The 27,885-nt window shown below is 34.0% G+C and overlaps 1 protein-coding gene across 1 annotated transcript in view; it reads left to right on the forward strand.

Annotated features, from left to right (window-relative positions):
• LOC144964844 (tudor domain-containing 6-like) overlaps positions 1–27,831 on the forward strand; it is a 44,844-nt gene extending 17,013 nt beyond the window's left edge. Inside the window, exons 14-26 of the mRNA XM_078899555.1 lie at positions 1,941–2,036; positions 3,398–3,613; positions 4,977–5,148; positions 5,927–6,050; positions 6,313–6,504; positions 7,431–7,668; positions 16,371–17,144; positions 18,319–18,804; positions 20,401–20,544; positions 21,073–21,256; positions 21,829–21,968; positions 23,631–23,763; positions 24,644–27,831. Of these exons, the coding sequence (XP_078755681.1) occupies positions 1,941–2,036; positions 3,398–3,613; positions 4,977–5,148; positions 5,927–6,050; positions 6,313–6,504; positions 7,431–7,668; positions 16,371–17,144; positions 18,319–18,804; positions 20,401–20,544; positions 21,073–21,256; positions 21,829–21,968; positions 23,631–23,763; positions 24,644–24,975 (3,231 nt within the window). The 3' untranslated portion in view covers positions 24,976–27,831. The remainder of the gene's footprint in view (positions 1–1,940; positions 2,037–3,397; positions 3,614–4,976; positions 5,149–5,926; positions 6,051–6,312; positions 6,505–7,430; positions 7,669–16,370; positions 17,145–18,318; positions 18,805–20,400; positions 20,545–21,072; positions 21,257–21,828; positions 21,969–23,630; positions 23,764–24,643) is intronic.
• The last annotated feature ends 54 nt before the right edge of the window (positions 27,832–27,885 follow it).

The following is a 27,885-nucleotide window of genomic DNA, read 5'->3' on the forward strand; positions in this document are numbered from 1 at the left end:
TGCTGTGGGTCTTTTACCAAGATGAAGACAGATGGATCTTTTTGGTAGAGGATTCCCCCCCCCCCCCCCCCCCCCCCCCCATGCATATCATCTCTTAACAGTGATGTTTATTTATTTGTTACATGTATATTTTTATATAACTATTTGAGTGCATCATTCTTCACTTTGGTCTTTTGCTAGTCTCTGGAGAAGACCTTGCCTTTTGTTTTATGTGGTCTCAAACTAGAGACCAACTCTTTTTGAACATGTCTTTTTGTCTTACTTTCTCTTTGGTGCTTGCAAGTGCAGAACTGTTATCTTTAACTTTTTTTGTCACCAACTGTAAAATCAAAAACCCAACCCATAAAACTTGAATTATATGATAAGATTCAGATAATATATAAATCGGACAGCAGCTCAACATCCAAAAGTATAACCAAGTAACTGGTCCAAAAGTTCTTATGAGATCATCAACAAAACTCAAAAAATTTAACTTGCTGGGTTTCACCCATTGCACACCTTCAACAAACCTCACACTTCCAACAGTAATAGGAGTTAGTTGACAGGCAGATGTGTCCGTTAATAATTCCCCCGCTCTGTTCTTCTACTTTCTATGATTCTCTCTCTCTCTCTCTCTCTCTTTCTCTCTCTCTTTCTCTCTCTCTCCCTCTCTCTCTCTCTCTCTCTCTCTCTCTCTCTCTCTCTCTCTCTCTCTCTTCTCTCTCCTCTCTTCTCTCTCTCTCTTCTCCTCTCTCTCTCTCTCTCTCTCTCTCTCTCTCTCTCTCTCCTCTCTCTTCTCTCTCTCTCTCTCTCTCCTCTCTCTCTCTCTCTCTCCTCTTCCTCCTCTCTCTCTCTCTCTCTCTCTCTCTGCGGGTGGTTGGATGGGAGCATCACCCTTGAATCATATACCTATGATGTTCGCATGGGTGTACGATCAGATAGTGATGTCGTTTCTTCTTCTCTTTACTAGCCTATCCTGCTTCTTTGGTTTGTGATTGTATTTTTGACAGGGGATATTTTTTTTCCTGTAAATCTTCTGCCTGTTTGTTCTTGGTTATTTATAATTTAGCTTATGATATCTTTAGGTTATGATTTTGATTTACATTTGTACTATTTTTGTTAGATTGCTTGTTTTTTTGTTTCAGCGGTCTCTCATATAACCTCAATTGTGTTGGAAGAGACCTAAAGCAACAAACAAACAAAAACAAAAAAATCTCTCTCTCTCTCTCTCTTTCTCTCTCTCTCTCTTTCTCTCTCTCTCCCTTCTCTCTCTCTCTCTCTCCTCTCTCTCTCTCTCACTCTCTCTCTCTCCTCTCTCTCTCTCTCTCTCTCTCTCTCTCTCTCTCTCTCTCTCTCTCTCTCTCCTCTCTCTCTCTCTCTCTCTCTCTCTCTCTCTCTCTCTCTCTCCTCTCTCCTCTCCTCTCTCTCTCTCTCTCTCTCCTCTCTCCTCTCTCCCTTTTTTTTTTTTTTTTTTTTTTTTTTTTCAAATACTAGGTTATACCTATGATCTTATCTTAAGGCAAATTGTTCGAGTTACTAGACAATGCCATAAACTATTTCCAAATCTAATCAGATTTTACCAATAAGCTTTAGTGTGGAGGTCTTAAAGTTCATCATAAAATCTTTCTAGACAGATTTTAAAAATAATAATTTGGACGGGAGAGCTGGGTTGCAAATCCAGATTAATTATCTATATCACCATGCAAATTTCACTGTATAATATTGATTGCATCGATCAAATATTTGACTTATTTTACATGGTCAGTAATAACAGTGGTTATTCTTTCATATTTAATGGTTCTAGGAGGTCATTGATTTTTATTCCACAAAGAGACTCCTGAATTTAACAAAATGATAAAAATCTGCTCTTCATATGATGTGCTTTAATAAATCAAAAAGATCTCGCAACAAGATTTTACAGGAAATATTTCAAATTGTCTTTATTTTCTGCTCAATTTCAGTGTTATCTTACCCATTATGAAAGTCCATCCAAATTTTGGATCATGCTGAAAGATGATGTCAACGATTTCTTCAACTGTTCTGAGAAGTTTAAGCAGGTATGATCCTTAGTTGATATTTTAAAACAATTTCAAGTGGCAAGAAAAACCCGACTTTAAAAAAAATACTCCCCCCCCCCTTTTTTTTTTTTTTTCTTTTCTTTTCTTTCCTTTGCCATGTCTTCATATATGGGTAAGCTTTTGTCTATCCAACTCTCATCTTGCTTTATTTAAACCGTAATAACTTCTCCACTCTGCTCTGTTTTTTTCTTTGTTTCTCTCTCTCTCTCTCTCTCTCTCTCTCTCTCTCTCTCTCTCTCTCTCTCTCTCTCTCTCTCTCTCTCTCTCTCTCTCTCTCTCTCTCTCTCTCTCTCTCTCTCTCTCTCTCTCTCTCTCTCTCTCTCTCTCTTTCTCTCTTTCTCTCTTTCTTTCTTTCTTTCTTTCTTTCTTTCAAATTGGCACAGCATATCATCATTGCCATTATTATTATTATTTTTTTTTTATTAATAGCATATCAGTAAGTTTTAAAACAAGATATTTTTTCAGACATTTATGGGTTTAAAATGAAAATCCATTACGCCTTTGCTTCAGAATTTAGATTTAATTGGAAATTTTCTTTTTCATATCTTTGATCTTACTCCTGTCAGGCTTCAAATTTATTTTGTTTAAAAGAAAAAGATTTAACTTTTGTTAGAAACTGATGGTGTTCAGTAGTGAAAAGTCATGTTATTTTAACTATCTTTTTTTAATTGGCTCAATTCAATCACCATCAGATTTTGTTTTGTAACTGACGTTAACTTTCTCCTTGCAAACCATTGAAAAATTCAATTTTCCCATTCGTTACAATACAGCCAACATTTTTCTCATTCAGATTTCTTTTGTACTTCACAAAATATGCAGAAAAGTTTTTGTTCTAGTCTGTGTGGTAGAGCTTGTTTTGCTGGGGGAAAAAAATGTATTATAGGCGTTCGTATTTGAGTGAAAAAATATATTTTCGTATTGGCGTGGGTTTGAAGTTTTTAAGAAAATCTTGAAAATTGCCGGTATGGCAATGGTTTAAAAAAATTAAAACAAATAAAAAAGAAAAAAAACCCAAAAGCCCTTTCTGAGTTTTCATTGACAACGACAATGGTTTCCCGTGATCACATCATTTGCATGGTAATATAGCTTTTAGAGCTGAACCAAATGCAATGATGGCAACTGAATTAATCATGAAATATTTCTTTTTAAAACATTAATTTTCGCTCATTCTTAATGCACATCTTTTTTTTTTCAGACAGTAATGGTTATAACATAAGTAAATTTCAAACATTTATATCTACCATGCTCGAGGGGATTTCAGAGACTTTGCAGTTTTAAGTTTATAGCTATATATGTGTATCTTTAACGAAAATTTTTTTGGTTTTTATTTATTTGTACAGATACTTTTGGAAATTCCAAAGGGAGAGGTGAAGAGAGTGAAGGCAGGAGACTTATATTGTATGATAGACGGGGGCTTTTGGGCAAGGGTGAAGATTGTGACTGTCAACCAAGATGACTCTTTGACCGTTTTCTTTCCTGATGTCGGCAAACAGGAAGTTGTTTCCGTTTCTCAGTTGTTTCATTTACATGATACAATGAGACTTCTCCATGCTCAGGTTTGTCAATGGTCACTGAGGATGATTAAGTCAAAACACCCTATTTACACAGTCCATTACAATAATTAATTGTAATGTGGAGGACATTCTTAATATACCCTTTGTAAAGTGCTTTGAGCACCTTTAGTGGATATTGCGCTATATAAAAAAGCTAAAAAAAATTTTCTGCCATTTTTCAAAGTAATGAAGAGCATATTATATTTGACAAGACCAGAAAATTAACACAGAAAGATGATGCTGATGACTTATTCAAACCCTTCTCTCAGTTGAATTCTGGAGCAGGCATTGGTGTAATACAAGAATCTGAGAAGTGTGCATAATACAGTGCCAGACATAGAAATAATACAAAACTCTGAATGGAATCTTGACCTTTTGATTACATCATTATTCATCAATTAATCAGAAGGTCTGAGTTTTACTCACCAGTCAAGGAGAGCTGATATTTTTTTTTAACGATTTCAAATTATAAGGGTTGAAAGTGTTATATTTTGGTTTCTATATGCCACTGTCTTTTGTTCTTATTTAACCTTTTCAACGGCAAAATAACTCTATCACGACTCATCTTGTGATTGAATCTTATAATGTATTATTTTAAACAATGTTTACACCATTAATGTATAGGAATTGACCCAATTTTAAATGAAGTTTTAAGGAATTTATAATCATATTGTCACCAAATCTCCCTTTTATCTGAAATGTGTAGGCTATAAAATGTATTTGATTTTTGTGGTTTCAGCCTCGGAAAAGCAAAAAAGAAAAAAATGTTTAAAGTAAAAATTTCCTTCTGTGTAATCCTGTTTTTATGGCAGTGGTTGCCATATCTACTCGATCTTCAGCCATTTAGGAGATTTTACCTTATCAATAATATTGAGAAATATAGGGCATAGAGAAATGCCAGATAAATACAATAGAATGAAGTATTTCGGTATTCCAACCCATTAAAGGTGTTGTCGGATTTGTCCCATCATTTTCATCAAGAGAGAAATAACATAGTTGTAATTCAGGCTTTGGGTTTCATCGAAGACTGCCACAGTCTTGATTATAACTCTTTGTTATGATAAAGAAGATTTTCTTTTTTAATTTAAAAGAGATTCAGTCTCGCCGTTAAATTTTTAAAAAAAGAAGAAGAAGAAATCTTTGTCCTTTCCTGGGCCTGCATCTTTCATTCAAAGAAAAATTCTGCTGCTAAAATTCAACTCAATGTCCATTCATTATATGGATCACGCCTGCATTTATGATGTCATAAGTTTTGGGTTGAGGGGGGAATAGATGGCATGGGTGGGTAAGTCAATATCTTGACCTTTGATTTGATACAAAACTTTCTATTATAAAATATATCTCTTTTTATCTTTTGCATTTGAAGGCTATGTGTTGCTGCATTGGTAATGCCAAACCCAAGGGTAAAATGTGGAATGAAAAAGCAAAAAGTGTTGTTGAGAAATGGCTGGGTGAACCGTATGTCAAGGAAATGTCTTTTAAAGTGGTAGAAAAAAGAGGCAACACACATGCTTTGGAGATGATTAATGGTGATGGAGGTATGCGTCATTTGATTTTTTGTTACATTTGTCATATTACTAATTTTAGATTTGAGATGCGAACAACAGTTACTCAAAGTTAAGCATTTCACATTGATTTAGCAAATAATTACTTCAGTATGATTTAATACTGTATTTCCCAATGAAATCTTTGTAATTTTGTCCCTTCCTTATCTTTTACTTATTAGAGCTTCCCTCAACTTGATAGAAATTGGATTCGTTTCATGCTTATACTAGCTAAAACACAATTAAATAGTAGAAACCAGTGGGGGCTGTCTGAAGCCTGGCATCGTGAAAATACTAATGAAAAGATAAAAATGGAAAGGTTTTGGATGGGAACAGTACAGACAATTGATGATCTGGTGGTTACAAACCCTTTACCAGCAGTACAATAAACAAATGACAAAGGGTTTGTACCTGAAACGTCCATTGTCTGTACTGTGTTAGAATTAAATAGTAGTCTCACTTCATTTTCAAAGTAAATATTTTTTTCTTCACTCTGTCAAGATCAAAATATAGAAATTGTGAAAGGTGGTTGATTAGAGGATGAACATCGCTTTATCCTTTTGCAATGGAAAATTTATTGCGAGTAAAGTTCAAAGGCTTTTGACCCAACAGTTTTTCTTAGAGCTTCAGGCACTGAATTATCCATTCCTCAATTATTAAAAAAAAATCATATATACTATTTTTGTTTTGTAGGTCTTAAAATGAACCTTTAACTTTTAAAATTGAATAGACAAACTGTAATTTGGGAGGATACTTTTTCTTTTCTTTTCAGTGAATTTGGCAGGTGTTCTTATTTCTCAAGGCTTAGCAGAAACATCTAGTCCTTGTGCAAATTTACCTCGGTTATCAAACAAAACTTGTGAGGAAGCTGGACCAGAGTCATCATCGGGAACAAGGTGCCTTTTCCTCCTCTCATTGATTACATTATAAACTGTGATATTCTTTGCACAATCCTAATCCAAATTAAGATGATGAATCTTAAAAAAATATTTTTCTGAAAGGCATCTTTTCAGACATAAAAAAGATGATTATTTAAATATAAGTTTTGTTACATTTACTCTGTGATATAATATGTTAATATGCAAAAATAATATTCATTGCATTTTTAAAAGAAAGTTGTTACAGGAATGTTTGGACATTACTATTCTTTATACTCAGATTCATGGCCAAGGATATAACTAGACAAATGGATTGCTTGGAAGTGACTGACGTTGTCCCTATCAACATTACAGAGGCTGTATCTCTGACGAATCTAATGGGACGTATTATAAACCCTAGTGCATTGGAAGCATTGCATCAAATTGAAAGTATTGTGAACAAAATGGACCCCAACAAAGGACCAGTTTACCGGTGACTCATTTTATGATTCTTTTTTTTTCTCTTTTTTTTCTCAGTCTAATAATTTCCATATAAATCATATGAAAATTAGTTTTTAAATGATTCAATTTATATATATATTTTTCAGGTCTATTTCAGATTGTATGTGAAAATACTAAAACATTTGTAGTTGAGATGACATTATTTTTAATGAGCTGGTTCATTACAAAAAATTGAGAAACTTCCTATGAATTTCTTTTATGTATCCGCATTTTGTCATATTACCAAAAATGAGTGAAGCTAGCATTTCTCAATTATTTTTTGATATTGTGAGTATTGTATTATATCCATTAAGTGTACCACCATGCGCTTAGAAAATTGAGTGAAAAGAGTGAGCATATCTATATATGTGTTATAGAGAAAGGAAGATAAAAACAAAAGGAAGGGAATGCTGTCTATCTGTCATCCTTTGTATCTCTGGTCTACACCAAGGGCATCAGGTTATGTAGGCATATTTCATTTACTGGTTACTCGCATATCTCACGGTACCATAACACTAATGCTCTGTCACCAAGTATTGTGTGTGGTGTTATAGTACTATCATTCAGTGGGAATGGTTTTCCTGAATATTAGAAAATTATCATAAATATTTGGAAAAATTTATTAAATCTTTTCAAATGATTGAGGTTAGTAGGCAAGTCTAAGTTAAGAGAGAGGGAGCTTGTCAATTTAGTCAAGGTCTTATTTTATTTTTATAATTTGTGTAACCCCCCCCCCCCCCCCAAAAAAAAAACAAACAAACCACAAATGAGGTCTAGGAGACTTGGGGTGTATTAGGGGAGATGCATTTAATGGTATATTTGAGTCAAACAATTCTGATGTTTGGAAGTTTTACTTTTTGCTACTTTTTCTTACTTTACTGTACTTTTATTTATACATTTTTATTATTTTTCTACCAGCCCTGTTGAAGGAGAACTAGTTCTGGCCAAATTTTCAGTTGACAACAAATGGTACAGAGCAGAAGTATCCAGAATCAAAGGAGAGGACCTGCATGTGGTGTTTTTGGACTATGGCAATCGAGAGCTGGTTAAGGCAAAAGACATAAGGAAGGTAGCAGACAAGAGACTGACTCAGTTTCCCGCTACGGCTGCTTGTTTACAACTTTGGAATGTTGATAAAGTTGATGAAGAAAAAGCGGTACGTTGCACTGGTTTTAAAAAAACAAATCCCCACAGAATTTTTTAAAAAATTATTTTTTATATATATAACTCGCTCATAGATTTTTGTTTATACAGTGGTCTCTGCCTTAGAGCTATCAGCCTAAGTACCTGGTATATACAGGGTGTCCCAAAAAAAATGAATACACAGTAAGAATAATAATTATAACCATGGAATTTAATAAAATTTGATTATTTATAACTTATACAAGTGTAAAAATGTATCATGTATCATTTTTTTTTTTTTTCCCACTTCATTTTAACTACATTTTGAAATAATAATTGCATTTTATTAAATCCCATGTGTACAATTATTTTGATGTGTATAATATTACTGGGAAATCATGGTTTTCTTGTAACAATGGATTCTTTTACATTGAAACAATCATTAACAAATGCTGCATGGCTAATACAATAGACGTAAAGATGGTGGTGAATATTTTGGTTTTACCAGACTTTTACATCATTTATCAAGTGTATTGGGCGTAATATTTGTATTATAATATTCATTAGCATAGTATTTAATTTTTTGCCATTGGTAGATAATTAGATACAATTTTTTTTATGCTCGAAGAAATTCACTTTTTAGGGCTATTGAATACTTTCAATTCATAAGAGATTGGAAGTCTGCTTTTTTTCTATTTTATTTTAACATGTTTTTTTGGGTTTTTTTTTAAAATTTTGGCTTAACATAGAGCTTAGATTTAGTCTGAAATCTCGGGCTTTTAAAAATATTCTCCCTGTTGAAAGTTTTTTGAAGTTCAACCTCTGGCACCCATAAAATTGAGAAAATTTTTGCTTTCACCTGGGCCCTGCCTGGGATCTTTCACTGAGAGGGAGATTGATGTTTCTTTTATTTGAGAGAAGATGCTTTTTCCTTGTAAAAATCTCTTCATTAAACCATGGGTATTTTACTGAAAGGAAGACAAGATTTGATATTTCTTTTATTTTTATTTAAATTTTGGGATTTTTGAGACCAGAAATTCTCTAAAGAAGTGAAATAGGGTAACTTTCATTGCCCTCAATTTTAAATAAAAGTATGGACACCATAGACAAATCAGGAGAATGAGAATCTCAACCCACTGGCACACAATCGCAACATAACTTTTAACGTTTAAAATTTTTTTTTTTTTTTTTTTACGATTCTTTGTCATCTCAAAGTTTCAATAATAATAATGATAATAATAATAATAATAATAATTTGACAAATTTGAGAAAAGAAAGATAGAATACAATGTGTAATTGCCCTAGTCGCGTGCACATCGGCCGAGGCTTTTTCTTTGCAAAAAACATTTGGACTATCTGCTAAAAGTTGAATTTTGGAAACCTCGCATTTGTCTTATTATCCAATTGCATGCTTTGTTTATGTTATTTATTTATTCATTTATTTATTTATTTATTTATTTTAATTCTAAAGACCATATACTTAATTTTATTGCTGATGCTTTGTGATATTGTTTGCAAATATTAAGTGGATTTTTATTATGTACCACATGCCTGCACAAAAAATTTCAGAAAGGATGAAATAAAGTATTTTTATTATTATTATCATTATTATTATTATTATTATTATTATTATTATTATTATTATTATTATTGTTATTATTATTATTATTGTTATTATTATTGTTATTATTATTATTATTATTATTATTATTATTATTATTATTATTATTATTATTATTATTATTATTAATATTGTTATTAAGGAATATGGCATTAATATTGTTATTAAGGAATATGGCATAAAAAGAATTGTCTTCAAGAATGCAGTTTTATTTAAAAAATTGAGGAGAAAAAGAGAGAATGAATGCAATGTGGTATTTGATTGTCCGTCTGTTCACATCCGTCCAATTAACGGTTTTTCTTCCAAAAAAAAAAAAAATAGAATTTCTAAAAATATAATTTTGGGATCCTTGTTTTTTGTCTGCCAGCGTGTGAATATTTCTCTTGTTTATGTTATTTCACATGTGAAGTACGTAAAATGATATTGCCTTTATTCTTCAATAAGATTCATATCACACGGCGCCTAAACTGCACTATAAATCTGACCGCTTAGTTTCCCGCTGTTCCGAGCACCGACGTAACCTCACCCGACAGGTAACCGGGGTCAACAGCGGTCAGCCGATCAATTCCCAGAACGTAGATTTGACGTGCATTGGGTGATATGAATGGATGATTTCTGTACCATTTAACCTCACGATCTCTGTGACGATGCAATTACACCCAAAATGCAAAGAATTTTCGCAGACCTCCTCTTTCCATCGGTCCAACTTTTATTTCAATACCTCCAGTACTTATTCCACAAGCTGTGATTCTAATTCACCTATTTTTCTATAACATTTAAATAAAATTACTTGTAATTACCTCAGGATTATAAAAAAACGTTCCTATAAATTTCTAATTTTTTTGGTGTGATTCACAAGGCACAAGTTTTACTACAAAATAGGTAAGTTTCATTTAATCTTCAGTTTTCATTATTTTGTAACGCAGGTAATAATGATGTTACTTCTTTAGCCTTGTTCTTGAAACGTAATATTTCGCTGCAGTTTTATTGTTGATTATATTTTTTTTTCTATTTTTTCAATGATTAGTTAATTTGATTTTTAAATTGCATAATTTGAATTATCTTGCTCATGTTTAATTTTAAATGACATTGTGTGTTGGGCCTCAACTTAGCTCAACTGCTTGAGCATTAGACTTACGTTTAAATGATCCAAGTTCAATTTCAAAATATGTTCTGCTCCCCCTTTCTTTAACCAAATTGGGTGAAGTATGTGGTTTTTCTTGTTCCAAATTTTATGTACGATGTTATGTATGCATGGATATGAGAAGTAATACAGAGTGTTTTAAAATTCATTTTATTCATTAATTCACTATATCATTGCTTACATCGCTCAATCAATTTGAATTTTCTCTTACAGCATGGACCACACAACTGCAAGTCATAACCAAGCAGTGAATTCATTATGTAGGACATGTGGTATGATTTGTTTAACACAGAAAGAGAAATGTGCCCGCAAGAAACCATTTAAATGTTCAAATTATTCTAATGACATTCTTTTAGTTTATGGGACTGACACGGCATTGGACAAGCAAGCAACACACTCAGAATTTATGTGTAAAAAGTACACAATATAAAGCACATTGAACACACGACTCATTAGCTTCTTTGTATTTGCTCATTGCCAAGACGCTAATAATAAATAAATCAACCTTGAAACGGGTTGCACTTGCATGTTTGATATCGACAGAGTAGAATATAATAACAAACTCCAAAACGCAGAGGAGAGGCTTTCAAATCTCATGCATGAGCCACTCACCCTCAGGGATGGTCCTATTGCCTCTGAATTGGACAGAATACTTAACCAGCACCACATTACACCACAGGCTTAACACAGCAGGTCATTCATTGGCAACCACTGCCACAAATATTTACAAGTAAAAGTCTACACACAACTAACACTTACAATTATCCAACAAACAAAGAACTGCGCCCATCATTGACAACGCTTGCAGTATTGGATTAATTTTCGACAATATAAACAAGGCCTCATGTGCACAACTTTATTTTACACACAAAATCGATCATAGCAGACACAATCCAATATATTCAAAATGCAATAAAATATTACATAGTTAAATACAGAAAATATTTTCCAAACAAAATAATCCCAAAACAACACCTCCTTGAGTACCACTGCATACCACACATCACTCAATATAAGTTTGGACTTGGACTTCTTAGAGAACAAGGCATAGTGAGCGGTCACCAAACAACAGCAAAATTGGAAAAAAAGAGCATCCGGCATTATCAATGATATGTATAAAATGCGATTTGTCATCAACACAATACAGTTAAAGACCAGCCCCAAACTACACTGGCGAGTTTGAATGCTCGTAGTGGATATATTTTTGCTGAAGACTTATACGTTTTTTTGTGAGTAGAAGTATTTACATCTTGTCTTTATAATACATAAAATTCAGACAAATCCATAGCAACGTTTTTTTCTCTCTAATTTTTTAAAATGTAGCATGCACTATATTTTTTGTGTAATTTGTTACCGTTCATTGATAACTTATATTGAGAAATCTAGTAATACTATGAAAAAATAAAAAACACACAGTAAAAGTAGAAAATATAAACTTTTATACCAAGTAGTGATATTTCAACTCATTCAATATGTGTGTCTTACAGACAATAAAACAAAACATTGTTAAATTGAGCGAAACGGCAATCCCGGTTAGGTAAATTCCTCTCGGTGATTGACCTCTCACTGTGACCGGGTCAGCAGGTGTCAGGAACTGGATATCGTTTCAACTAAACTGTTATCGTTATGTACGCTGTGATCAGGACACCATGACAAGGTTTCCTGTTAAAAATTAATGGATCCAAGATTGTCCATGCCATATAACCTTATTTACTGTATTATTACTGAGTTTGCTCCTCCTTTTTACAAATTTCATCAGGGTGTCCAGCGAGGTCGGATTAAGTCGGATTTTTTACCTTAAGGTCGGATTGGTAGGATAAAGCTGGATAATTGCACCAGAGGTCGGATTTTTTAAGTGATCGTGCGATTCCGAGCGGAAATGCGAAGCGCGTTTGCAACGAATACACCGATTGCTAGAATCAAGTCGACCTAAGCCTTCCTACCTATGAAAATACTGGAAAATACCGAATCTGAATAAAGGAGAGTTAACTACCTTGAGAGCTCTTGAATGTCGGTGATAATTTAATATAAGTATTGACCACACGGTTGACTTTATCATACGGTTCACTTTCTTCCGCCGTTTTCAGCCTCAAATTTAGTTTCGGTTTGGCATTCGTCTAATCTGCATTCATTTTCATCTCGCGAAGTGCCTCTTTTCCTTTTGGATTATACATTTTGTGAAAATTTAACTGGTGTTGTTCAATTGAGGACTATTATTTTCATTTCTCTGGATTTTCTGCCTTTGTGCCTCCTCTATTAGGATCTTGTAGATCTAGTAGATAAGATCTATAAATCGAGATAGTCAACTGTGGCTCGTTGCTAGATCTAGAAATCTAGATTAGGCCTATTTTAAATTTTGCGGACTGTGTTTTTTCTTTGTTCAATTCATTGCTGTTGCTTTTACTCATTATCCCACAATGGGAAAGTGCTATTTTAATCAAATTTGGCTCAAGGATGAACGTTTTATAGAATGGCTTGGTTGTGATGTAAACAATGCTGAAGTTGTTTTTTTTGCCATGTGTGTCGACAAAATTATACCATAGGTTTGCGGGGATCAAAGCTTTGACATCACATATGGGGACTGCAAAGCACATGAAACATTTTCAAGCATCAAAGCAAAGTGTGGGAATTTTAAACTTTTTAAAGACAAAGCCAAGTGCTAGTGATTGCAGCAATAGTGAATCTACCTCCAATGCTGTAGACACTGACAGTTCAAGTTCAAATGCCTCTTCTGTGGCTCAACCAACCACTAGGACGCTTGATGCTCATATAAGCGATGATCATGTTTTAGCGGCAGAAATTCGTTGGGTTCTACACTTTATCAACTCACACAGCAGTGCCAGAAGCTCCGATGATGTTGCAGGGTTGTTTAGAAGTATGTTTCCAGACTCAAGTATTGCTAAACGTTTTCAGTGTGCCCGCACAAAGGCCGGATACTTAGCAACTTTTGGACTAGCCCCTGCCATCTTCACAAACTTGTTGTCAATTGTGAAAGATGCTAACTTCTTCGTCTTGCTCTTTGATGAAAGTTTCAACAGTGAACTTCAAACAAAACAAATGGATGTGCATGTGCGTTTTCTCAGAGATGGACTAAGCACCACCATGTATCTTACATCATTTTTTTATGGGTCATTGAGACATTGAGAGAAATTTAAAACAGGTGCTGACAATGTTAAACAATGAAAAATTGTTACAAATATCCATGGACGGCCCCAATGTGAATTGGAAATTGTTTAAAGACTTTACTGCAGACTTGGACAAACAAAATTCACACCAACTCGTCTTCTGGATTACATGTCATTCACAACGCATTCAAAGATGGAGTAAACATAGGTAGCAGGCCTCGAAGTGGGCCGGGAAAACCGGGAAAAGCCGGGAACTTTATTTTGAAATTTCCCGACCGGGAAAAGCCGGGAAAATCGGTGAAAATTGTCTGGGGCCGGGAAAAAGCCGTGAGAAAAATTTAGGTGAACAACAACCAACATGTATTCTTCCGCGTAATCATTACCCAACCTGCGAACGATCGGCTTAGAGCATGGCAGCAGCCTCTTATGGTTTCCTCACACTACTAGGCCCTATGTTATGACGATCGACCCAATCAGCAAAGTCCGGTCCGCATTCGTAGAGTACACAGACTATTATCATGTTTCCTGTGCATGACGTAATTATAGTGGTTTAGAGTCATCGCTGAAACACTGGAAGACGGCAATGGGATAGTTGCGTCAGTTGTTGAATAAATTATCCAGGCACGGTTGATAAGTAAAAAAACCAAATTATGTTGTAGTTACATTTGAAACAAAGTATATCACTGATCTCGTCTCATTGAGATATAAAGAATGATATAAAAATCAAGAAAATCGGCCGATAAATAAAAAAGTTGCTAAAAAAATCGAAAATAAACAAAAGCAATTTTTAAAATCGAATTTATTCGTAAAACAGTTGGTTTTCAGCCGATTTTTCTGAAACAAGGACCAATGTTCTTCTTTTTTCAAGCCGATTTCATCAATGTGACTTTCAAATTCCTCAGAATTATATTTTTTACTTTAAGATTTTAGCTTTTAGGCCTACTCAAAAAGGTGTTATATTCCTTGCCACTTGCACAACAATAGCGTAATACATCGACGGCGAGAAACGTCTTTGTTTCGACCAGCCGGTTCGGTTAGATAGCCTGTGATTGGTCGAAGACTTAAAGACGCTTGCTCCCATAGCGGGCAGGGAGGTACATACTGTGTCTTCTATCCCCTTATATCTGTTATCCAACATGCTTTCTGTCTTTGTCTCGGAATGAGATTACTTGGTTTTGTCCTGGCACTGGCCGGAATCCTAGCTGGGAGGAAAACAGTCAAATGCATAGTTATTGTTTTGGGAGATGATATTTTTTTCCTTGTAAATCATCTCTCTGTTATGTATTATTATTTTTATTTTGAATGTATAATGTAAGCATTTGAGTGTGTTCCTCTTTGTTGGATTTTGTGCTTGTGTCTGGATGAGACTTGTAGGTGATTTCAAACTAAGTACATTGAGGGTATGCTCTTGGAATCTACATCTGATCCCTATTTGTTCCCAATTCCCCTTTGTCTTACTTTCTCTTGGGTGCTTTAATTGTAATTCTAGAACTCTTTACTATCCCATTTCTTCCTTTTTACTGGCGCTGATATAACTTAAATGTGTTGCAAGCGCCGTAAAACCCTTAAAAACAAACAAACAAAGACGCTTGATTCACTCAGTCGACTCATCATTGTCGACAAGACAAGAGTGCTAGAAACACACATCCCTCCCCTCATCTTAGTAGTGTGTGTGTGTGAGTGTGTGTGTGTTTTTTTTTTCTGTGTGTGTTTTTGACTTGGTCAAAATGCGATTGTTGGCTAAGCTAAGAAAGACGGTCGACGTCCTTGGGCTACTTTAATTAATTTTCGTGACTTGTTATTCAATTATTTGGAGATGGCAGATTAAGGTCGTTTACTCATTGTAATTTGTACTAAGTTTGTTTTGTCTGTCTCTAGATTAACTAGCTTTATTTCATTCATGTGCAATTCAATAAGTAGGCCACAAGTCTTTGGACGCTACCACTTTCTCTCTCATAGTAATATTCAGATGTCTTTTTCTCTCTATTGATTTCTCTTCTCTTTCTCTCTTTTCTCTCTCTCTCTCTCTCTCTCTCTCTCTCTCTCTCTCTCTCTCTCTCTCTCTCTCTCTCTCTCTCTCTCTATCTGTCTCTCTCTTTGTTTAAATATTTTTTTTGCATGTTGTAGGAGGCCTAGACTTTACAGGAATACGTCCAAGTATTAATAGCCAGAGTCAATATATTTCTTTCTCTGTCTCAGCCACTCTCTTTTTCACTCACATCTCTCTCTCCCCCCCCCTCTCTCTCTCTCTCTCTCTCTCTCTCTCTCTCTCTCTCTCTCTCTCTCTCTCTCTCTCTTTTTTTTTTCCTTTTTTTTCCGCACGGATGGTGTAGGCTTAGATACTGGATGGCTTGTTATAGTAATATGTACTACTAGTCAATAATTTCCCCCTCTTTTCTGATTCTCTCTCTCTCTCTCTCTCTCTCTCTCTCTCTCTCTCTCTCTCTCTCTCTCTCTCTCTCTCTCTCTCTCTCTTATATATATATATATATATATATATATATATATATATATATATAGGTAGTGGTAACTGGTCTAGAATTGATGAATATGCTTGAAAATTACTACCTTAAAATTTTCCCTAGAGCCTGGAAAAAAACCGGGAAAAAGCAGGGAAAAATATTTTCCTGAATCACTTCTAGGCCTGGGTAAGGTTCTTTTATTGTCAATAGAATTGCTAAATATATTGGGTTAAAGACACGCAGGGGCCGTGCTTTGGCTTTTAAATTGCTAGGTAGGATTTTTTGGGGGGAGGTAGGATTTATAAGTCTGATAATCTGCTGGACACCTGTTCATTTTTTCCCCCATTTTATGGCTCAATAACAATATTATTTTTTATTTTCAAGATGGATCATTATGCAGAACTGTTGAAGGACTTTTTGACGGATGATGGAAAATGGTCAGTAGTTATTAAAGACAAGACAAGCTCTTCAATATTTGTGGATTTTGTTTCCTGGGCCCAAGAGGAAACATTATCTGAACTCCTGAAGAAAAAATTGCTTAACCAATCATCCTCTCCGGCTTCAAAGGAAGGAAGTCCAAAAAAAAATGTTTTGAGGACTTCATTGAAGCCACACGAATCCTTACCCAGTGGTGTGGAAACACCAGTTGTTGTCATTTCTATTGATGATTGTTCATCATTTTATGTCACGTTATCGAAGAATGTTAAAAAGTTGCGTACATTTATGCTTGAAATTAACAATGATGTGAAATCTTTATCAAAATGTGATGGACCAGCAGTGGGAGATCTTGTACTGGCCCTTTTCGACGACGACGAGATTTGGTATCGAGCTCAAATCAAAAGTGTGATGAAAAACAAAAACAAATTTCAAGTGTTCTATCTGGACTATGGAAATTGTTGGGAGGTGTCAGCAGAAAGTATGCGCCAGTTACCAAAGCAGGCATTCTCTCAACCAGCTTTTGCCATCCACTGTGGCTTGGACATCAAATCTGTCAAACTGCTACCTGAAGCAGATACCACTTTCAAGTGCGTGGAGGGAAAATCTGTGCCAATTTCTGTACTCAGAAAAGAGGAAGGCAGTGATAAGTATATTGTCAAGATGATGGGAGATGATGGCTCGGATCTCCTTCAGGTTATGGCTTTGGATGAAGAAACTGAGGTAAGTCTTTTCAAGAGCTACACGATTATAAATGAAATTGGCTATATTTTGATATTTTTCTTTTTACATTCAGTTTTTTATACAAAAATTTAGAGAAAGAGTGATCTTATTATCGCTATTTAACTTAGAAATGGATGTCTGTATTTAAATGAAAACTAAGCTTTTTCATCCATGATCCTTTGTCCAGGGTAATAATTAAAACTGCTGAATGCTGGGGGGTTATCATTTGGATTTGATTTGAGAAAAATGGACATTTTCACTATAAATTCAATCATTTATTTAATCTTTGAGAGTTTAATTCTCCAATAGATAACTGCCAGCAAATTTTTAGCACTATGAATGTCATGCCTTTGCTCTTCCGATATGTCATATTTTGTACATGGACTTCTTTACTAGTGTTACCAAATTGGACAACACTACATTAGTTTCAAGCATTTTAAAATGACAATTATTAAAAATGATGAAATTTGGCCCAGTTCGCTAAAACTAGATTTTGGTGGGATGTTGTCATGTGACCATTTGTCTGCATAAAAATTAGCATGAGAACTTCATCTTCAGTTTTTTTCTACTCAAAATAACGTATTTTGTGACCCATGGTATGGTTAAATCCATGCCCATTTTTAGTTTCAGTGGAAAGGAATACCTAATTTCGTGAAAATAAAGACAAAAATACATCAATGAAAAGTAAAAACTCTCCTCTCTCTTCAACAACCAATCACTTTGTTCTTAATTATGTCATTTGGTCACAATCCAATCAGAGAGAAGTCTGCATGAGGAGAGTTTTTCCCTAAACTAGTTTACTTTGACTTTTAAATGCGTTTTTCTCAAAACTCCAATTTTCATCACTAAAAACCTAAATCCTCCCTCACTTTTCAAGCAATCTTCTTCAAACTTTCTACAAATGAGTATTATACAACTACGCAGGCCCTCTAGTAGCCAGATTTTTGAAAAAAAATAAAATAAATTTATGAGTAATTTGCAATTCTGTAACTGCTTTCAATAGAATAATCGAGTAATAACTTTGACCTTAATTTTTAAAGTCTCTAATTTAAAAATAAAAAATGGGCTTCTAGAGCCTCTTTGTGTTCCTTTTGTCTACATGTGGCCAAAATAATATTCTGTGCTGGAAAATGACATTTGTTCTTTATGTAATTTAAATTCATTTTCTTTACAGTCTTCAACTCTACAGGAAATGCCACCAAACAGCCCAGCATCAACAGACTCATCACAAAAATCAGAGGCAGTCATTAATCCAGCATCAGTGCCCATATCTGATGAACCATTCACATCAATTGTATGCCACATGCAGTCTTTATGCGAGTTCTACCTTTTTGTAAACCCTTCAGAAGCTTTAGAAGCCGAACTTCAAATAGTAGCCAGTGAACAACAGCAAGTGAAAAGTGCTCATGTAGGCAGCCATTGCATTGCAAAGTTTAGCGATAATGGTGTATGGTACCGAGCAAAGGTAACTTCATCTTTAGAGGACAGTGCAACCTGCACATTGAAATTCATAGATTATGGCAACAGCCAAGAAACATTGAAAGAGGATCTGCGCGAACTGCCAAGTTTTGCCAAATCCCCTCCTACTATGGCCATTCCATGCTGTTTCAAGGAATTTGAGCAATATTTGGATGACTGCCGAAGCCAAGATTTGAAAAGGGTAAGAGGCTCCATCTCTTCTTAATTCTTTAGTTGCCACTTCGCTGTAGGGCATCCATAAAACATGGCCGCCATTAAGGCGACAAGTAAATGATCGCTGATGTTAGGTGGATAAATTATTTATATGATGAGCAAGTGATGAAGCCTTATCGCGTGAGGTATGTGTATTTTTGACAAGAATTTTTGAGTTTTTTCGATGCAAATGCTTTGTTAACAATTTTTAAATGGATTCAGACAGTGATGACAATGCTTATAGACATGATTCTGACTCGGGGGGGGGGGGGGGGGGGGGGGGGGGGATCATTTTTTTTTTACTGAATGAGGGAATTGAGATCTATGAATGCAGATGTTGAATCAAAAGTGGTTTCAGTCATGGTGAGGGGGCTCGAAGCGAAGAGTTGGGTGATCAAAACAGAAGGGGGCGTGGCATGAATGCAACAGGTGATAGCGATCATTGGATTTGGAACATTTTTAAACATGGGGAGATATATAATCCTGCTAAATGGCTTATTGACTTTAGTGAGAGTTCAGGAGAAATGAAAATTGGATTCAGTGAAGAGGAAAAAACAATACCTGTAAAATATTTTCAACTTTACTTTCCCAATGCTTTGGCAGAAAAAAATTCCTATATTTCATAACGACACAAAAAAGTACCAAAAAAACTCACAGTAAATGAAAAGATGTCACAGTGATTTTTTCTGTACTCTATTTTCAATCACTATTCAACAATATCCAACAATAAATCCCATTTATTTGGGTTTATGGTGGAGATAAGTGTCAAAATATATAAAAGTGCACAACTGAATAATAATTAGTTTCCAAGATGACTGCCAAAGATATGTGACCTTCTTTACTTATTTGATTACATCACAAGCCATATACACCCATAAAAATTTTAGGAAGGTGTGATGATTCATTTATTTTTAGTAATTTTTTTTCATGAGAGCATTGAATTTTAATTTATTTCACCAAAAATGCTTGGCAACTGGGATCTATTTCAGTGCTAGAATGCCTGGCAACTGAAGAGTCAATCTACTAGTTATCTGGTTTGTGCAGGTATCCTGAGCTCAAACGTTTCATCAAAATATGCCTTCATTTAATGTATTAAATTCAGCTGTTTTGTTATCTGGCTGTTTTGGCCAGATATTTTGGCATTTGGCTGCTATTTCTTTATAAGTTAGGATAAGTCTGTGAAATAGATTTTGAATAAATTTGCAGATTTCACTTTGAACGTTTCCATGGACTTTCATAGTTTTTATACTTTTAACTACATTCTTATTTTCCCTTTTTATAAATTATTGGCATTTTTGTGAGCACCGGTTCTAACATGTTCTACCATAAATCATCATTGCCTTATGCAATAGTAAAGAGATAAATCATAAAACTGAAATGCAAATCAAATCATGAAAAGTTAATTAATTTGCTGGTACATTTCTTATAATCCTTGTTACAGGATTCAGATTTTTCTAGCATTCTTGTTTTCATCGACATTATCATCATCATCATCATCATCATCATCATGATCATCATCATCACCACCACCACCACCACTTTCATCTTTAATTTATTTCTACACACCTTCCCCCTTTTTATTCAGATTGAAGAAAATGAAGAATTTGGCAAGATGAAGTCTGATGTGTCCAATTTCCCAGTTCATGTTACTGTCCATGGTCTGAGATCAGGTGTCTACATCGTGACTTTAATGGATGAAGATGGCAATAATGTGCTTGATAGGTTTAAGGTAGGATGAATTACACACCAGACTATTATTGATGCAATCGACCTCGGATACGAAAGGGGTAATTATTATAATAATTACGCCCTTCCACCACGACATGATTAGAGATACAGTCGCCTAGGCATTCGTCTTTTAAATATTATTTTTATTAAACATTTTTGAGCTCAGATTCAGGGCAAGCATATGATTTGCTAATACTTACTTAATTTTTGAATCAATTTAGGAGTATCATTCACTTCTTCCAGGAAAGTCAATTTAATTGTGTTTTGTGGCTACCTTTCAGTTGTTAAAAGAAAATGGAACTGGAATTCACTATTAAGAGAAAAACCAAAGTAGGCCACCTTTATCAGATCTAAGTTAAGGAATTGTCGATTTGGAATATTTTTTGAATTAAATAATTCCTGAATTTTTGGAGAACTTGTTTTAATTTATCACACGAGCAAAAATGATTAAATCATTAAATGCTGAATTTCAAGGCTTTCCGTAAATGTGGCATGTAGACTAAATATTTCACAATCCTTAATTTTCTAGGTGCATGCCACTAGTCCTGCCCTTGCGAAGCCCTCATGTAAACAACCTGACATTCCCACTACAAGTCAACCAGCTGCCAGCTTAGATGATATTAAAGTGGAAAGAATGAAAGGTTCCAAGTTTGAAGTGGTTTGTACCAATATGGAGAGCCTGACTGAGTTTTTCTGCCAACGAAAAGATAAATGTGAGTCTTTTAGTTTTAAGTTTCGGCAATTACTGTGATTAACCCTCTCAAACAATCCCTCTTAAATGAAATTAAGAATCAACTGATTCTGATTTTAGAAGAAAAGTACACATGTCATTAGCTTTATCCATTTCCTCCCCTCTTCACATTACTGATTTTTGAGTGTTTTTTTATTACTGAATTAATGATGAATGATGCATGCATTTTATCGGTTATTTTTAAACCAGTGTTGCTGCATGTTTTTATTAGGGGTTAAAATAAGGAAAGATGAAGAAAGCTTTATTAAACAGTTGGAGATTGAAAACAGAAAATCCACGTGGTTTTTAGCCCTACTCTTATCTTAAATGAATGTCAGGTTCTAAGATGTCATTTTTCGAAAGACTAGTTTTCTTCTTCTCTGCATATTACATGTTATTTTTTATTTTTTTCCATCAACAAAACACAATAAAAACAATAACACTACTACTACCACCACCACCATCAACAACACCACCATCACCACCACCATCAACAACAACACCACCACCAACAACAACAACAAAACCACCACCACCACCAACATCAACAACCAGGCATAGATAAAGCGATTCAGGTTTCCCAAATTCTTATGAGAGATCTTGCAAGCATTAGTCCAGTCAAGTGCAAGCCAGTAAAAGGAAATGTTTATGGATGTTTGTTTGAAGGCACGTGGTACAGGTGTGCTGTAGAAGAGGTAAGCTCATAGTATAATGTATCAAAATGAAAGTATGCATCTGAGGTATGAGAGATGAATGCATTTTATCATTTATTTGGTCCATTGAGTCATCCACATTCTCTGGGGATCATATATGAAGAACGCAGGGGAAAAATGGCAGGAACGGATATATGTATATTTAATTTATCTTTCCGAGAATGTTATATCAATTAGCATTTTTAAGTAATAGATTGTGTCTTTATTGTAAAACATTTTTAAAAAGTGTTCATATCTCAAAAAAAAATTCATATGTATGAGGAATAATCATTGCCTTCTCATTTTCAAATCCTTGTCTCTTATGATATTGTTTATTTTTTAACGTTTAACTTCTGATATTGTTTATTTTTCAACATTTAAGGATACTGTTTTGCGTTTATCAAAATGATATGGGAATTGTCATCTCAGACTGAAGTAAAGCGTCTTATATAGAAGTTAGAGATTTAGGCCAATGGTACAATTTATTCTAGCATTCTGTTCATCTTGATGTAATTATAAGTTTTAAGATTTTCATTGTTTCCCCTTGAACCATTGAACCATAAGTTACAGTTACTGTTCTTGCACTTACACTTACCCTTTTTGATTTTGAGACCTTGCATTGTTTAATTAGAAATTGAACAGACAGATCTGGGTGGGGATCCTGACCTCCCATAGTGGGCGGGGAGGTACATGCTGTGTCTTCTATCCCCCTCTACCCGTTTTCCAATTGTTTCCTGTCATTGTCTTGGAATGAGATCACTTAGTTTTGTCCGGACCCTGGCCGGAGTTCCTTGGCTAGGAGGGAAACAGTCGAATGTATAGTTAGAGTTTTGGAGATGATATTTTTTTCCTTGTAAATCATCTCTCTATTATGCATTGTATTATGTTTAGTTTACATATTAAATTATTTGATTTGTAAACATTTGAGTGTATTCCTCTTGGTTGGGACCTGTGCTTGTGTCTGGATGAGACTTTTAGGTGATCTCAAACTAAGTACTTTGATGGTGTGCTCTTGGAATCTACATCCGTTTCCTATTTGAACCAATTCCCCTTTGTCTCACCTTTTCTTTTGTGCTTTAATTGTAATTCTAGAACTTTTTACTATCCCATTTTCTTCCTTTTTACTGGCGCTGATATGACCTTAATGTGTTGCAAGCGCCGTAAAACCCTTAAAAACAAACAAACGAACAGACAGATGATTGCCATATATAGCAATTTCAAGTTATTCTTACACTGCACTAGCTTGATAACTCATTCAATGAATGTTAAATATGATAACTTTTTTCAATTGGTGGAGCTTGGTTGGCAAGTCTGTATCATACCTACATTCTTTGAACAAAAACTATCAAAATGTTTAAAGAGTTTTGATTATACTTTAGCTCAGTGTGCAAAATAAGTTACAGTACTAATGAAAGTGAAAGATGGCATTGACTGACTGAGATTAACAAATCTACTAAATCTATATGCCTCCACCACCATCCCTTTTTAGCTTTTCAGATTTAATTACTTTGACTGAATAATCAATTGCAGTACTTTGTTTAGCTTTTATTTTCTTCAATAAATGTAAATTTTTAGACAGCTGTTATTCTTGTTCTTTTATTTCCAAGGCAATGGTGGTGCATGCCGTTCTATTTTTTTTCATAATAAGCTATTTGTTTCATGCAGGTAAAAGGAGACAAGGTCAGGATTCAGTACATAGATTGGGGCAATAAGGAGGACAGAGATGTATCAGACCTTAGACCTTTACAACCTGAGCACTTAGCCTTCCCCATCTCTCTCATGAAATGTCGTCTACATGGTGTGTAAACTAATTTACTTTTGAGTTTGTTTGGTCAATATTGTGTGCCTGTATCTCAGCAGAAGTATTAGGTAGTCTCATTAGATACGTGGATAGATTGCTGTTAGATTTGCATCTAGTCCTTTCCTGTCTTAATGTTTCTTGGGCAATTTATTGTAAACAAATTAAACTCAAGATATGTTCTCTTTAACAATTCCATCATCATCTCTTTTTTTTTTAGCTCTAAGAAGACATTAAAGTATTGCTAACGCTGTATTTTAAAAAATGTATGGTTATAATGAAACATTAATTGGGCTATATGAGAATCTCATTATCTCTTCCTTCAATCCATAAAACCAACACCATGACCATGCTGATACCTCTTCTTCACTCTTCCAATCTTTTAACATTAAATTTTAAATAGGCAACATTAATAAATGATCCTCTCCTCAAAAACCAAGAATGCTAAGCGATTTGCCATGACCAGAATTAAAATCATGTATCATATTATGTTCAATGTTTTAAGGGATTTCTCATCCAATAATTTGTTTCTAATTCCAGAATTGATGATTTAATTTTTTTATATTTTTAGATAATTATTTCTTAATACACGTAAAATCTTACAAGTTACAAGTTTGTTTTTATTGATGGTTTTTTTTTTTTTTCCATTTTCATAGAAATTTAAAATCATTCTTGCCCCCCCAAAAACGTACAGATTTACTGTTAACTGCCCATGACAGGTCTGTACAAATGTTGTATTAGAAAGCCTATTTAACATTACATTTTAATGTATTTACTATAAACAAATTTTAAAAAATCATAAAATACAGTAATACTTTTTAATTATAATTTTCACAAAAAATTGTTGAAGTATTATATATTTTATATAATCTTTTCACAGGGATGGAGATGGCCCATGGCAATGAAATAACACAAGATATTGTACAACAGTACATCAAGGAGTTGAGTGACAAGATTCTCGTTGAAACTAACAGTATGTGGGTTGAGATAACTGCTGAAGATGGGGATTTCTACCAAGTGTCTGTTACCGTCGTTTCGAAGGATCAAGAAGTCAATATTAATGAGGATCTGATTAAAATAGGCATTGCCAAGCCTCAAGAACAGGATGAAGATGAAGAAGAGGAAGAGGATGAGGAGGAAGTAGAGAGAAAGATGCGAGAGCTACAGAAGCAAATGGAACAGCTGAAATTGAAGAAGAGTAAAAAGAAATGAATTCAATTTGTCCAGAATTGATTCATTACACCTGTTATCAAGCTAGCAAAACATTGAAAAATGTCAAGCATTTAGATATTTGCAGAAATGACAGACAGTCTGAAATTGCATATCCTAATATGAGATTTTGTCCAAAATACGCAAATATGAGAAAATTTACAGTAATATTATTTTAAAATGACACTTAGCAAAAATGGCATCAACTATTAGGATTGTTTGGTTTTCTTGCATTGTGACACATTCAAGACAAATTTTGAGCTGTGAAAAGACATTCCTGCTCTCTATAACTGATATTCCCTATGTTATAACACTTATTGGTACATTGGCTGTTCCATTACTATTTGTGAAGGAAAAGAAAATTTTCTCTTGTAAATATGAAACTTAATTACTCTATAATGGGGAAGAATGTAAAAGATGTAGTTTAAAAGTTATAATTGATTAGCTAGTCTGTATTTGGCAATTTTTTGTCTTACATTGAAAACCATAATGTTACTTGTATATAAAATATAATCAAACACTAGAGTAGTTCAAAATTGGGACAACTACTCTTTAAGCGGTACTTCATCAGTACTTTTCCTACCTGGTAATACATTGAAATAATACAAAAGATAAACTTCACTCTCCCATAGTGGGCAGGGCGGTACTGGCTGTCTTCTGTCCCCCTATAATTCTGTCTTTGTCTTGGAATGAGATTTTGACCTGGCCATGGCCGGATAACCTGGCGGGGAGGGAAGCAGTCAAATGTATAGTTTTAGGAGATAATATTTTTTGTCTTGTTAATCATCTCTCTGTGATGCACTGTATTATTTTCATGTTTACATATATATTATGATTTGTAAACATTTGAGTGTGTTCCTGTTAGTGGGGACCTGTGCTTGTGTCAGGATGAGACATTAAGATGATCTAAAACTAAGTACACTGATGGTGGTGTGCTCTTCGAAACTACACATTCTCTTTTTGAACCAAACTATCTCATTTTCCTCCTATTTACTGGTGCTGATATAAGCTAAATGTGTTACAAGTACCATAAAACCCTTAAACTTAAAGACAAACAAACAAACACAAGTTGGTTTGAAACTGCGGTCGGATTAGATTTTTAAAAAAAGAAAAGAAAAGAGATAAAATTCACTTCACAAAGCTCATGTCATTGGCATGGCTGTATGGCATTAATAATTTTCCTCTCAGAGTGCTTGAAATGAAACATTACCTAATATTATATTGTTTTTAGGAATCATTTACCGTCTCAAAATACTTTTTAAAATCTGTGATACGTAGGGTAGAGGGACAGTATAGATGTTGTTATTGCATATTTAAAACAGAAGCTAAAAATATAGATAGAGATAAAGCATTCTTCACTTTGATTTTTCTTTTTCATTTTAACACAATTTGAAAATCTAAAAAAACCTCAAAAAAACACATAATGGGCAAAACTGTAAGAGAGCTGTATTTTATTATTCGATGAATACATCTTTCATGCATGTTTTGATTTTTAGTTGTTTTTATTTGAAAATAGGTAGCCTAATATTTTGACTTAATTTTAATTGGTTTAGACTGTTCTATTTACTTATACTCAATTGTATCTTCTGTCTGACTTATTAAACCATAACAATATGTTGACTCTTTATAATGTGAAAGAATCAGTATTAACCGATCTACCTAGCTGAAGATTGACCTTGTAAAATGTATATTTTCTTGCAAAGCACTTTTAAGATGGTTAAAATAGCAGTTAAAAGAAAATTAAATCTGTCACCCATACCTGCATGGTCAGTGTTTGGAAATTACACAAGATGTCTTTAAGAACAATGACGTTATGTGTTTTTTTTTTTAAATATCGGAATCATTATGTTTGAAGACATACGAACCACAGGAATTAAATAAAACTGCAATTCATCAGCATTTTTTTTTTGGTTCCATTTCTATAACCCAGGAGGTTATGTTTATAATAAATTTTGTTTTTTAAAGTCTTTACTTTTATATTTCTTAGCCTTAAGCAGCAAACATTAAAAAAAAAAAAAGAATTAGAGGAACTTTCAATCAAGTCATGATTGACTCTCTCCTCTTGAAGACCTGATCATCATGATGTATCTGCATTAATAATAACTCATTCATCACTAATCTAAAAGCATTCATTTACAATGTATCGTCTAAGTAAGTAATATTGTCGTATCTTCAGTATCTTCATGTTAAATTGATTTTTATTTCCTGATCTGTTGATTTGTGAATGTTGAGCTTAGGACCCTGAGGGTTTATTTAGATGAGAATGTGACAAAAGGTTGTTTTGTCAAGTTCCATTGTCAAAGAAAAAAACCTGAAAAATAAGCCCTTCCCCCAAAAAACTACAAAACAATATTATTTTAAAGATCTAGTTTTCATAATTTCACTTTAGTTGAATAATAACAAATAATCTGAAGACTTAAAGATGGATACTGAAAAAAACAAATAACAATCCAAAAAAATGTGTCAATATATCTTTGTCCCGCACTTCTTGACACTTTGAGAAGCTATTCTTTTGGTGCCTGTCTCTTGTTTTTGGATCATGCCTATATTCTTACTATCCAGCGTCCTCATTGCACTCTGCGATGACAAATGTCTGCCCATTCCTCTCGTCTGTTGACGGTATCATACATCTCCCATTCATATGTCCATTCTATGGTATTCAGATACTAATGGAAATTAAATCATTCTATAATTATTCAAATGATTTAATATCATAGTCTATGTTAAACATTACAAAAGCAACTTTTTGTAACACTCTCAAATGTATCATTAAAAAAAAAATGTTGGAAAAACTAAATGTTTATGTGGAATGTACTTCCTTTGCCGAGAAAATCATGAATAAATTTTGTTACAATTTTACAAGATTATTTGTGGATTATTGTTGCCTCCTATTTGATGGTAAAACTTATTTGA

Source organism: Berghia stephanieae, chromosome 2 (assembly GCF_034508935.2).
Source record: "Berghia stephanieae isolate SIO BIC M18660-M18661 chromosome 2, UCSD_Bste_1.3, whole genome shotgun sequence".
Lineage (NCBI taxonomy): Eukaryota > Metazoa > Mollusca > Gastropoda > Nudibranchia > Aeolidiidae > Berghia > Berghia stephanieae.